The 12,261-nt window shown below is 42.7% G+C and overlaps 1 protein-coding gene across 1 annotated transcript in view; it reads left to right on the top strand.

Moving 5' to 3' along the window:
• XNDC1N (XRCC1 N-terminal domain containing 1, N-terminal like) overlaps nt 1-12,261 on the top strand; it is a 305,166-nt gene that overhangs the window by 255,510 nt on the left and 37,395 nt on the right. Inside the window, exon 18 of the mRNA XM_069203429.1 lies at nt 2,689-2,863. Within this exon, the coding sequence (XP_069059530.1) occupies nt 2,689-2,863 (175 nt within the window). The remainder of the gene's footprint in view (nt 1-2,688; nt 2,864-12,261) is intronic.

The raw sequence follows: 12,261 nt of genomic DNA, 5'->3' as shown, positions 1-12,261 counted from the left end.
AGAAACAGAGTGCAAGAAATATAGCAGAAAGGCAGAAGCAGAGGGCAAGAAACAAGCAGAAAAAAGGAAGAGAGCCACAAACAGATGGCTAGAAATGAGCAAGCAGATAGGCACAAAACGAAGGGCAAGAAACAGGCATAGAGGCACAAATCGAGGGCAATAAATGGGCAGAAAGGCAGAAACAGAGGGCAAGAAATGAGCAAGCAGAGAGGCACAAACAGAAGGCAAGAAACGGGCATAGAGACACAGGGCAAGAAACGGGCAGAGAGGCAGAAACAGAGGGCAAGAAACGAGCAGAAATGCAGAAACAGAGGACAAGAAACGAGCAGAAAGGCAGAGACAGAGGGCAGGAAATAGGCAGAAAGGCAGAAGCGGAGGGCAAGAAATGAGCAGAAAGGCATAAGCAGAGGGCAAGAAACTAGCAGAAAGGCACAAACAGAGGGCTAGAAATGAGCAGAAAGGCACCAACAGAGAGCAAGAAATGGCCAGAGAGGCACAAACAGAGGGCAAGAAATGAGCAAGCAGAGAGACACAAATCGAGGGCAAGAAATGGGCAGAAAGGCACAAACAGAGGGCAAGAAACAGGCAGAGAGGCAGACACAGAAGGAAGGAAACAGGCAGAAAGGCACAAATCAAGGGCAAGAAACGGACAGAGAGGCACAAACAGAGGGCAAGAAACAAGCAGAAAATGGGAAGAGAGGCACAAACAGAGGGCAAGAAACTGGAAGAGAGGCACAAACAGAGGGCAGGAAACGAGCAGAGGCAAAAGAGAGGGCAAGAAATGGGCAGATAGGCACAAACAGAGGGAAAAAAATGAGCAGAAAAGCAGAAACCGATAGCAAGAAACAAGCAGAAGACGGCAGAGGAGCAAAAACAGAGGGCAAGAAACTAGCAGAAAGGAACAAACAGAGGGCAAGAAACAAGCAGAAAATGGTCAGAGGGGCAGAAACAGAGGGCAGGAAATAGGCAGAGAAGAACAAAGAGAGGGCAGGAAACAGGCAGAGAGGCACAGAGGGCAAGAAATGAACAGGACGGCACAGTGGGCAAGAAATGAGCAGAAAGGCAGTAACAGAGGTCAAGAAATTAGCAGAACGACACAAACAGAGGGCCAGAAATAAGCAGAAAGGCACAAACAGAGGGCAAGAAAGAGGCAGAGAGGCACAAATAGAGGGCAAGAAACAAACAAGCAGAAAGGCAAAAACAGGGCAAGAAATGAGTAGAAAACAGCCAGAGAGGCACAAATAGAGGAAAAGAAACATGCAGGGATGCAAAGAGGGCAAGAAAAGAGCAGAAAACGGTCAGAGAGGCACAAACAGGGGGCAAGAAACAAGCAGAAAGGCACAAACCAAAGGCAAGAAAGGAGCAGAGAGGCACAAACAGAGGGCAAGGAATGAGCAGAAAGGCAGAAACAGAGGGCACAAAATGAGCAGAAAGGCACAAACAGAGGGAAAAAAGCAAGCTGAAAATAGACAGAGAGGCACAAACAGAGGGCAGGCTCAATGGTGCAGCTCATAAAAAACAAACGGCAATCTTAAACTTCCAAGCCTAGACAGAAAAGAAAGCAGCCAAATGAAACAAACCGAGCAACAGGAACTAAAACACAGCTTTCCTTTAGCAAACACTGTTGCTTTAACATGTTTCCAATCTCAAAGACTCAATGGCACAGCTCATAAAACATAAGTGGCAATGTTAAACATCCAAGCCTACATGGAAAACAAAACAGCCATATGAAACAAACCGAGTAATAGGATCAATAGCGCTCCTAATGTGTGTTGGGACTGGTCACCCATTTAGACAAAATAAATGAACAACAGGAAAAATAGCATTCCTAATGTGTGGTAGGACCGGTCCCCATTCAGACCAAAATAAACGAACAATTGGAACAATAGCGCTCTTAATGTGTGGTGGGACCAGTCACCCATTGTAATCAAAATAAAAAAGTCGTCCGAAACAATGGCTAAAAAACGGCAGCGGCGTAAGTAAACAGTAGCTGGCCGGTGCTCTTGGGGGGGGAGGCTAAACAGCGGAAAAGGCATGACGTATGCATGCCCTTGATGAATGGGGATACTACAAAATGGAGCGAGCAAATGGGAAGGCTATGGGCGGGCTGAAGCCCACAATGTAGATACAGCATGTCTCGGTTTGAGACAACATGTGCGTGTCGCCTAGAGCCCAGACCTAAAAAAAGACCATCATAATTCTGCTTCATTTGAGGCCGGGGAGTTTTTAAACTGTAAATGTACCTGCAGGATTGAAGATCTTTCCTCCACGTTCCTCCTGATGATAACCCAGAAAACAATAACATAGATATGTGTGTGTTTATCTCGGCCCTTGTGAGTTTTGCATTTATGTTTGTATTATGATTTATTGTTTTTTCAACTGTAAAATTAAAATCAATTCATCTTCAGGTAAAGTTACAATCAAATAAAGTATTATAATTTATTACAAAGTATTATTATCATTTTTGGATGATGATGCATTTTGTTCCCTAACACGATTTAGCCTTGATATGATAATGATATGCTTATATGTGGAATATTTTACTGTTACTATTGATGCTGAATGGTAAAATTGTAGATTGTTTTTCTACATTGTATCTTTCTTGCACTTTTGTATTTTAATATGGCTGGCACAAACTAACTAACAGTCATGATGTGATTTTTCTGTGTCTGCTTTTGTCACACCCAGCCTGGAAAGATGCTGAAAATCCCTGTGCTGAAGTTTCTCCTCCACTCGGCTTCCTACCTCTGGTTCCTCATCTTCCTCTTGGTTGAGTCTCTGATCATGGAGAGCAGGCATGACATCTATGCTGGCAGGAACCAGACCATCTGGCAGAACTCCTTCCACATGATCTGGGTGGCAGGTGGGTCTGGCTGTGGCTGCCTTCATCACTCACTTCCCTCCCACCACATGTTCACTGTTCGCACCTTATACCCTTTCCTTTGACTTTCATTGTCATTGATGGCCCAGTGCCAGTCAATAATTCAGGAGATTTTTGCCTTGATATCTATGCATATTTGGTATTTCTATAGTTTGAACGTGGCAAAAGGGCTGCTGAGCGTTGTACACAGTTTAAGAGAAGCATGAAGTCAACAGGTGCTGGGAGAGGTAGCTGGGTCCAAGACGGTTAATGCATAGTGAAGTAGTGTTCTTTAAAGAGGTGGGTCTTCAACTCTTCCATAAATTGGAACAGCGTCAGGACAGTCCTGATGCATATGGGGCTGTTGTTCCTCATGCTGTTGCATAGATGGAAAAGGCCTGCTGCATTGTGTTTTTTTCATCTTTTTTCCACTTCTTAGTCTGTAGTCTAATGGCGTCCTGACAGTGGGTGTGTCAAGAGCCAGCAGAGATAGTGATTTGCCTGCAAGATACGCAGGGCTGCTTGTTATGATGGCTTCATAATTGGTGATGCTGGCTTTGAAGATGGCACCGGCCAGCTAGTGGAGGCAAATGGGGTTTTGTTAAGTAACTCAACTTCTTTTGGTTATTTTTGCTACTAACCACGTACACGTGTGAAGTTACTCAAAAGTGTAGGCTTACATGTTCCCAGCCCTTGAAACAGGGTTTGGAGTCAAATTTATGAGTGTAAAGCTACTGCCAGAAATTTTTCACACATAGGCGATGACCTCCACCACTGGGGTGGAGATCACAGTATGGTAAAGTTTAAGGAAATATGCAAAAAGTTTATTAAAGTTAAAAATAAAAGAAAATATTATAAAATTGATTATTAATGTAAATTAATGTCATATATTTGTTTCAAATATGGAACAAACTAAATAAATGCTACTGGATTCTCAACTGAATGTTGAATTTAATATCTAATTCATTTGAATATATTAAATTAAATTCAAATTGGTTTTTAAAGCTTTATGAAAAATCCCACCTTGAGTCAAATATTTATATTTATTTATTATACAATAAAAATAATTAAAATGTATGTATTGAATTCATGTAAATTATTGTAATTGTTTTTTAAAGTAAATAATATTTACAAATAAAATAATATTTACTTTTTATTTATATGTACTTTTTTAATATTAACCTAAATCTATATATTTACATATTTAAAAGGTCGAAATTTATTTTAAGATTATTTGAAAGTGGGTTTTATTTCAAGTCCCTGCTGCCTTTATTTTCTAATAAGAGGGTATTACAGTGCCAGTGGGTGGCCTTATGTGGAGCTGGAGTTACTTGAGGTCTGAGCTGGAGTACAAATACTAGTGTTTTAGGTTATTTTGGCAGTTTATGCACAGAAATGGACTTCGACTTTTGTGGGCGGGTGCATGTTCCTCCCTAAAGCCTTCGCTAAACCTGTCTTTAGTCTTCTCTAAACCACTTCCATATTGTAGTAATTATTACTCATTTCCAATCACCTCCCTTGCCCTCCCCCACATTTACTACTAAAGTGGAGGCGTACATGTGCAGAGATCGCCACAGTTGGGGTGGAGCTCTCTGCACATAAAAGATAGGAGAGGCAGAGGGGGGACCTTCTCGTGTAGGTTACTGAATAGCATTTTGTAGCACATGAGTAGTAGTATTATAATACTAATAACATTCTACAAATTGTAGATTATGTATAGAACCCTATGTGTTTGGTTGCGGCCCAGCTCTTGGATCCAGATGGCAGGATGTGAGTCAGGCTGGCTGCATGCAGCAAAATGGAATGGTGAAGACGAGCTGTGTGGGAGCAAGGATAGTATTAATGCATTTTCTCATCCTTCACAGGAATCAAAACGCTTCACTGAGGTCGAGGGATCTTTTGACCCAGTAAGGAGTGTGGTTAAACATACACAATCATTCAAACCCACTCAACAAATTTAAACACCATGACCAATGTGGCCATGGAAGGAAAACTCCAATCAATCACCATGATTGGTTCCCCAAAACAGCAAAACAAGTTTAATCTAAGTAGCATCAACACAATTAAACATTCAAGAAGAAGAATACATATCATTAAAGAGATTATTTGAGTTAAAGAAACATATCTCAAATCAGACTGTGTTAGTATTTGGCAAATCAAATTAAACAGAGCTCACAAATCAGGGTTGGACATAGGTTATCCATACAACTAAGAAAATTAGGACATGCATATGTGGGAATTGACTAACATACGTGGGCAAAAGACAAAAGAGACAAAAATTAATTTAAAAAACATTCTATCTCAGGGTAAAAGAAACAAACTAGAAAAATAGGCGAGTATCTGCATGCTACCTTCTATCCTAGGAAAAAGGACATGTCAGAGGAAATGCATCAACAGGGAGATATACCTCTCCTAAGGTCAGTGTTCAAGGATTCTTCATCAGCAAAGCATGTAGATCACCAACAAAGTCCTTTAGAAGCACCAACAGGGGAAGTACAGAACACGAGCTGCACAAAGAAAATTTCTCGAGGACAACTAACAGATTGAATGCAAAGAAGAAGTCTGACTGAAACGTACAAAGTCCAATCCGTAAATAAAAAAAAATAAAAAAGTTCTGATTTCTCGTGTGAATCCAACAACTACAATTTTTATGCCAGTTGCAACAATACGAATTCTTTCCCAGAGTATAGAATGGACTCGCCTTCTTCTCATGTGAAACCACGTCAATAGAAGCAATTTATTTCACATTTAGTCCACCGGCCTAAATGTTCTAAAACCAAGGTCATTTAGATACAAGTCTCAGTATAATTGAACAAAGGACACATTGCTACTCATGAGAACGAAACCTAGTGCAAACATTCATGTTAGAGAAAGAACAATGATTCATCACTTTTACATGACTGCAAATAAAAAAAAAATCAGGCCTAGTTATGCTATCACAAATAATATAAATGCATTAATATACCTGTTAATGAATGCAGATAATATTCAACTTACAATTTCAACATGAATAATATATCATTGGAAAGAATAAAACATTTCATTAAAAAATGGCAAACTTTTTAAGGGATCACGTTAGATATGACAAAGAAATACATTTAGTTTTATGTGCACTTCTATTTAAACTCATAAATCACACATTAAACATTATAAATCCTAGTTTGTTTTATTACTAACAGTTACTCTAATACTTAATATATACTTTGGCATCATTTAGATCTTGTTAGCACATTGTTAGCTCAAGTGGGCACAATTGTGACAGATACAAATGAAAACATGAACACTTTTGAAATATGTGTCAGTGCAGCTTTCTACATTAGGCTTTTAAATGTGAATCAAAATATGCCACCTACTGCTGACGTCTGGATCAACTGCTCATCTGCTGCAAGCGCAGACCACTCCATCAACTTGCCGTTCAGCTCTTGTGGTGGCTGCAGGAGAGCGGGCCTTGCTGGATTATTGTGCTGGGAGGTATGCTAATGGGTTCGGGCCCCTCAGGCCCTCAGAAAGGCCTGATGTCTTTGCCGGATTTGGATTGTCCATCTGTGGCTGTTCTCGCTAAATAGGGCGCCTCAGGCACAACTCTGTTTAAGCAGCTTGGTGACAGGATTGTATGTTAATAACGTTCAAGATGAACCAGAACTTGATGGTGCATTGAATGAAGGCTGGATATCAAAGACTCAAGGCAAGTTGAACAATCAGGTGGCAGCACAGCTGAGTCTCTGCGTTGTCCCTAGGCCCAATGTTGGAGCCCCTGCCAAGTTTCCACACTTAGAACTGGTTTCATGGGATGGCCCATTCATTGTGTGTGGGGATATCACCCTATTAATTAAACCTGATACTGATCCATGTGACAAGAGTAGGGATGTCAGAATGTGGTGCTCCTGGGTCCCATGCTTGTCACATTCTGTAATCATATAGTAGGTGGATGGCGCTGCTGCAGCCCCTATTCCTCTGGTTTTACCTCTTAGTGGGTTCCTTACAAACAATATTCTGGTATTGAGAATATGGGTGCACCAAGCTCTTACGTCAAATATATCCAAGTGCTTATATCCAGGCATATCCTTTAACACTTATGTCTGGACTATGTATCTCAGATGCCAGGCCCACAAAGATGGACATTTGATAGCACTTTGCTGGCAGATTACAGTCACTGTGTATATATGGTCAATTCTTTATCCAATTTCCTTTGAGCAAATTAAGGTATTGCCCGTGTTAGTATTGTCTTATATTCCATAAAAGAACTGATTGAAGGCGAGGCTTTCAGTTTTATGATTCAGAGACAACTGTAATGCGCAATGATGTGTCTAGGTGTTAGAAGCTTTCTCCGAACAGGCAAAGAAACACTAGGATATCTTGAACTGTGTTTCTAGCCTTGAACGGAATGTACTGACTATATGCTGAGAAAGGCTAAAACAAGGAACATGTACAATACATTCTTGAAAAAAAATTGTGCAAGCCTACATGTATATCACTGCTAAAAGAAGTGTCAGCTAAAACGTGTAAAATGTAAAAACTAAAACCAAGCTAAAATAGAGACCAAAATGGGTCAAGAGGGCCTCACTACAGAAGTGGCATATAAAACGTTTGACAACTAAAATGTGTCATAAGAGAATTATGTGGTACATGACTGTAAAGGCTGAACATAGAATTCAACCTTATTATTTAGAAAATACTGGAAATATGGGGCGTATACTCACATTTCAGGTTAAAGAGCAAAGGTGCAAACATTTCAACCATTGTCTTTGACACCCAGGGTAACGAAGTTCCAGGTAAACAAGCAATTGTCAAAGTTTTTTCAGTCATTTTATTCTATCATCTATTGTGATGATTGTGTGCTCTTGTCTGTACAGATTGTAGCCTTCTTAGAGTCTGTAAGTAGTTCTAAGGTGAATGATTTAGAAAGGTTCATACTGGAGAGCACAGTAACTGTGTTAGAGCTTATCACCATCTAATCACGGGGCAAGAGCATCTGCAGGGATTCGATACCCTTGGAATTTTATTCGCCCTTTTCTAATGTTTCTCTCTAGTCTCTACAATTCTTCTTAAACATGGTCAATTCATTTGACATTGGGTCATGGATGCCCGTTTCTTGGTGGGAGAAACAAATGCCAGCTTTTATAATAAAAGGGAAGATCCTTGACTCTGCAGTTCATACTGCCCAATATCTTATATCAATCGGGACTCTAAGATATATTGTAAAACTCTAGTTACTTTGCTTAATTGCATTATAACATGCTGTCTCCAGCAGGCCACCATCCCTGTGAGTGCAGGGAATCACAATGGGGTCGCAAAATGCGACCCACCTCATTAATATCAATGAGGTGGGTCTTTGCGATCCCATTGCGATTCGCAGACTGAGACACCGTTCTGCATCCAATTTAGCGGTTCGGAAATTGCGAGTCTGGCCCAAAATGATCTATGTGTTAAAATGTAACCTGCAAACCTACCTAAATAAAATTATAATCTGTCATTTGCATGTTGCATGATGTGCTTTGCAGGAGGCACATCAACTGTCTATGTTTCTCTCTTTTTAATTAAGAACATTCTTCCATTAATGGGTGGAATGTTCTAATGGGAAACGCCTGGAACAACGACTCCGGAGCAACAACTACGTTGACAACGCAAGTGTAACCACGCTTGTGTGAACAGTGACTCCCTTTTTCTCTGCCTTAACCACGCATGTGCTGAACAACGCATATGCGTGGTTAAGGCAGAGAAAAAGAGAATGCATCAGGAGAGGACGCGAAGTAAGTGGGTCTGGGGCATGGTTGGGGGGGCAGTTTTTAGGGGTTGGGGGAGGTTATTTTTTATTAGGGCCTGGTTGGGGGGGTCGGGGTAATTTTGTTTTTAGGGCGGGGTAGTTTGGTTTTAGGGGTGGGGGATCAGGGTAGTGTTGTTTTTAGGGTGGGGTAGTTTGGTTTTTAGGGGCGGGGTGGACGGGTTGGGGTAGCTTTTTTTTTAGGGTCGTGGGTGGGGGCAGGGTAGTTTGGTTTTTAGGGGTGGGGGTTGGGGTAATTGTGTTTTTAGGGGCTGGGTGGGGAGAAGTTTTCTTTTTTGAGGATAGCTTTAGGGCTCAAGGTGGGTGGGAGGTATCGGGGTAGTTGTTTTTAGGGGTGGGGTGGGAGGGTAGGGGTAGTTTGGTTTTTAGGGGTGGGGGGTCGGAGTAGTTTGGTTTTTAGGGCATGGGTGGGGAGGTCAGGGTAGTTTGGTTTTATGGCGGATTGGGGTAGTTGGATTTTTAGGGGTGGGGGTGGGAGATGCAGGGTAGTTTTGTTTTTAGGGGTGGGGGTCAGGGTAGTTTTGTTTTTAGGGGTGGGAATTGGGGTAATTTTGTTTTTAGGGCGGGGTGGGGGTTGGGGTAGTTTGGTTTTTAGGGGTGGGGGGTCTGGGTAGTTTTGTTTTTAGGGGTGGGGTAGTTTTATTTTTGGGAGTGGGGGTCAGGGAAGGTTTTAGGGCTCACAGGGGGTGTGGGGGTATCGGGAGTTGTTTTTAGGGTGGAGTGGGGGGTCGGGGTAGTTTTCTCTTTAGGGGTGGGGTAGTTTGGTTTATAGGGACGGGGTAGTTTGGTTTTTAGGGCAGGGGTGGGGTAGTTTTGTATTTATGGGTGGGATGGGGGTTGGGGTAGTATTGTATTTTTGGGCGGGGTGAAAGGGTCAGGGTAATTTTGTATTTTTGGGTGGGGTGGGGGGTCGTGGTAGTTTTGTATTTTTGGGCGGGGTGGGGGGGTCGGGGTAGTTTTGTTTTTAGGAGGGGGGTCGGGTAGTTTTGTTTTTTGGGTGGGGGTTGGGGTAGCTTTGTTTTTAGGGGTGGGAGTCGGGGTAATTTTGTTTGTAGGGGTGGGGGTGTGGTAGCTTTGTTTTGAGGGTTGGTAGGTTTTAGGGCTCAGGGTGGATGGGGTGTATTGGGGTAGTGTTCTTTTTGGGGTGGGGTGGGAGATCGGGGTAGTTTTATTTTTAGGGGTGGGTATTTTTGTTTTTAGTGGGGACTGGGGTAGGTTTTTTTTAGGGGCGGGGGTGGGGTTGGGGTAGTTTTGATTTTAGGGCGGGTGGGGGTGGTTGTTTTTAGGGCAGGTGGGGGTGGTTGCTCTTAGGGCAGGTGGGGGGTCGGGAAGGTTTTAGGCCTCAGGGTGGGTGGAGGTGTTGGGGTACTTTTGCTTTTACGGACAGGGTTTGGGGGGCAGGGTAGTACAGTTTTTAGGGCAGGTGGGGGGGTCGGTAGTTATGTTTTTAAGGCGGGTGGGGGTGGTGGCATGCTAGAACCACGCATGCCGTTACCACACATGCCTCTACTAGGCATGCCTTTACAACAAATAATCGTTGTAAAGGCATGCGTGGTAAAGGCATTCGTGGTAACAACGCAGTCGTTGTTCCGACCGCGTTGTTCAGGCATGCGTGGTTCGCGCATTAGTTGTTCCATCATACTATCTGTTCTAATAGCTTTATGGCCATTCCGCCATCGGCTATATCAGTTGTTAAAAACCCTAGACAAAACACAGATATTTCCAGCAAATGTGTCAACCACCAGAATTATCTTACCATTACTACCATTCCCTCAGATGTACTGGGAACACAAAGATCTCTGCAGCAGGTGCCTTAACCCCATAAGATATTTCAAAATGCAGACTTTGCAACCAGTTAAGTGGAACAGACTTACTGTCATTTTTTATCCTCGTTGCCACTTTCTGTGAAGTAGAGTTTATAAAAAAAAATGTATACGTTGAGTCCCAGAATGTATATCAGTGTTGCGTCACTTTTTGGCACAGCCCGGATGCAAAATCTATTTTGAGATTTACAGTGGTACATAAATCCCATTTGTGGGCTTTGTAAAAAACACACTAACGCCAGGCGGTCTTGGGTGACCTTGCATCAGCTGGGCATTACACGGGTGGTGCTTGGGCGTTCCCATGCATCGGCCCATGTATTTTGACACAAACCCATATTTACAAAGAATTGTTCAAATAGGTTTACGCCAAACTGGCACACCTACATGGAACTGGCATAGCAAGGAGGAATACCTTTATTTCTCCTCATCATTTCCTCTTCCCACGTACGCTGCATTCTGCAGTACATATACAAAGAGGACATAGCCTCATTGGATAGTTTTTGCATGACTTTGTAAAAGGAAACCTAACACAAGACAGCGCTTTGCGATGCCCTGCATTGCCATGTGTCGGGTAGGCATTACATGGGTGATGCATGGGCGCTTCATTGCATCCACCCATGTATTTTGTGTAGAAATAGTATAAAAGGTTTTCTTAAGGCAGGCACACTAGCATTGCCTGGGTCAGCTCTCAAGTCCAATTTCTTGTCAAAGCAAGGTGGTTATTCCCCATTTACATGAAACGACATACCAGCAGGGCCCCGCTAGTGATCTCAAGTCTTAGACGTTCCATGATGCTTTGAGAAAGGTAAAGTGTCTCCATGCCATACCTCATCAGCCAAAGCAAGTTGCTCTGAGGCCTGGTGGCCCAGTATTCAGTCTTACCTTGTCTTGCTGCAGTGGTGGTTCGGACTGCCCTGGCATGCATCATTGGCCGGGCAGTGATCAGAAGTGGCATAGAGGCAGTAGTCATCCACGTGGCCCTCCGCCTCCTTAGTAAGCCCCCCTTAATCCGCAGCAGTTCTTAGGTCCTTCTGGATTGTTGGGTAGTTGAATCATTGCTTTCCTTCCGAAGGTCATGGTTTGCTTCGCCTTCACAGTTGCATGCTGATCCAGGGTGATGGCCTTCTCACTTCACAACGGGCCCCGCCTGGCATACAGGGGTCACAACAGCACACACAGGGCCAAGGTCCCTTCATCTCAGAGCACTGTAAATGATGACAGTCCTCTTCTCAATACAGCGATGCATCAGGGCGACAGCCCTTAATCATCACTGTGGCCCTCACCTGGCATACTGGGGTCCAGGCTTTGCACAAATGTTTTATGATTTCACATTGTGCAATTCAGCCACTAGGATAATATCTCTTTATTTCTCCTATTTCATATCATAAGTTAATGTTTTATCTTTAATTGTGGTGCATGAGGTTAGAGTGTGGTGGGCAGGCAGAAGTCACATGAAAGACAAGTCTCGAATGCATCCCATATGTGGCCTAGTTTCTTATTATTCATGTGCAAAATTACAGCCTATTAAACCAAACACAAGAGAGATCACACAATTTGGACAAACTGGGAAGCAAGATTGATCCCACTGAAAGGACATCTCTTTATTTCTCCTATTTCTCCTGTTTTACATTAAAGGTTTATGCTTTGTCTTTATTTTTTGCCACATGAGAGTGGTCCAAGGGCAGCAGGCAGAAGCCACATGCAAGTCACTTGTCATGTGCACCCTATGAATGGCCTAGAATCTTATTAAACATGGAACAACATAATAGTTGTTTAAATTACACAATAGTTATATG

Source organism: Pleurodeles waltl, chromosome 8, assembly GCF_031143425.1.
Source record: "Pleurodeles waltl isolate 20211129_DDA chromosome 8, aPleWal1.hap1.20221129, whole genome shotgun sequence".
Lineage (NCBI taxonomy): Eukaryota > Metazoa > Chordata > Amphibia > Caudata > Salamandridae > Pleurodeles > Pleurodeles waltl.
Note: the sequence above shows the minus strand (reverse complement) of the source record. Positions and strands in the feature narration are given on the sequence as shown.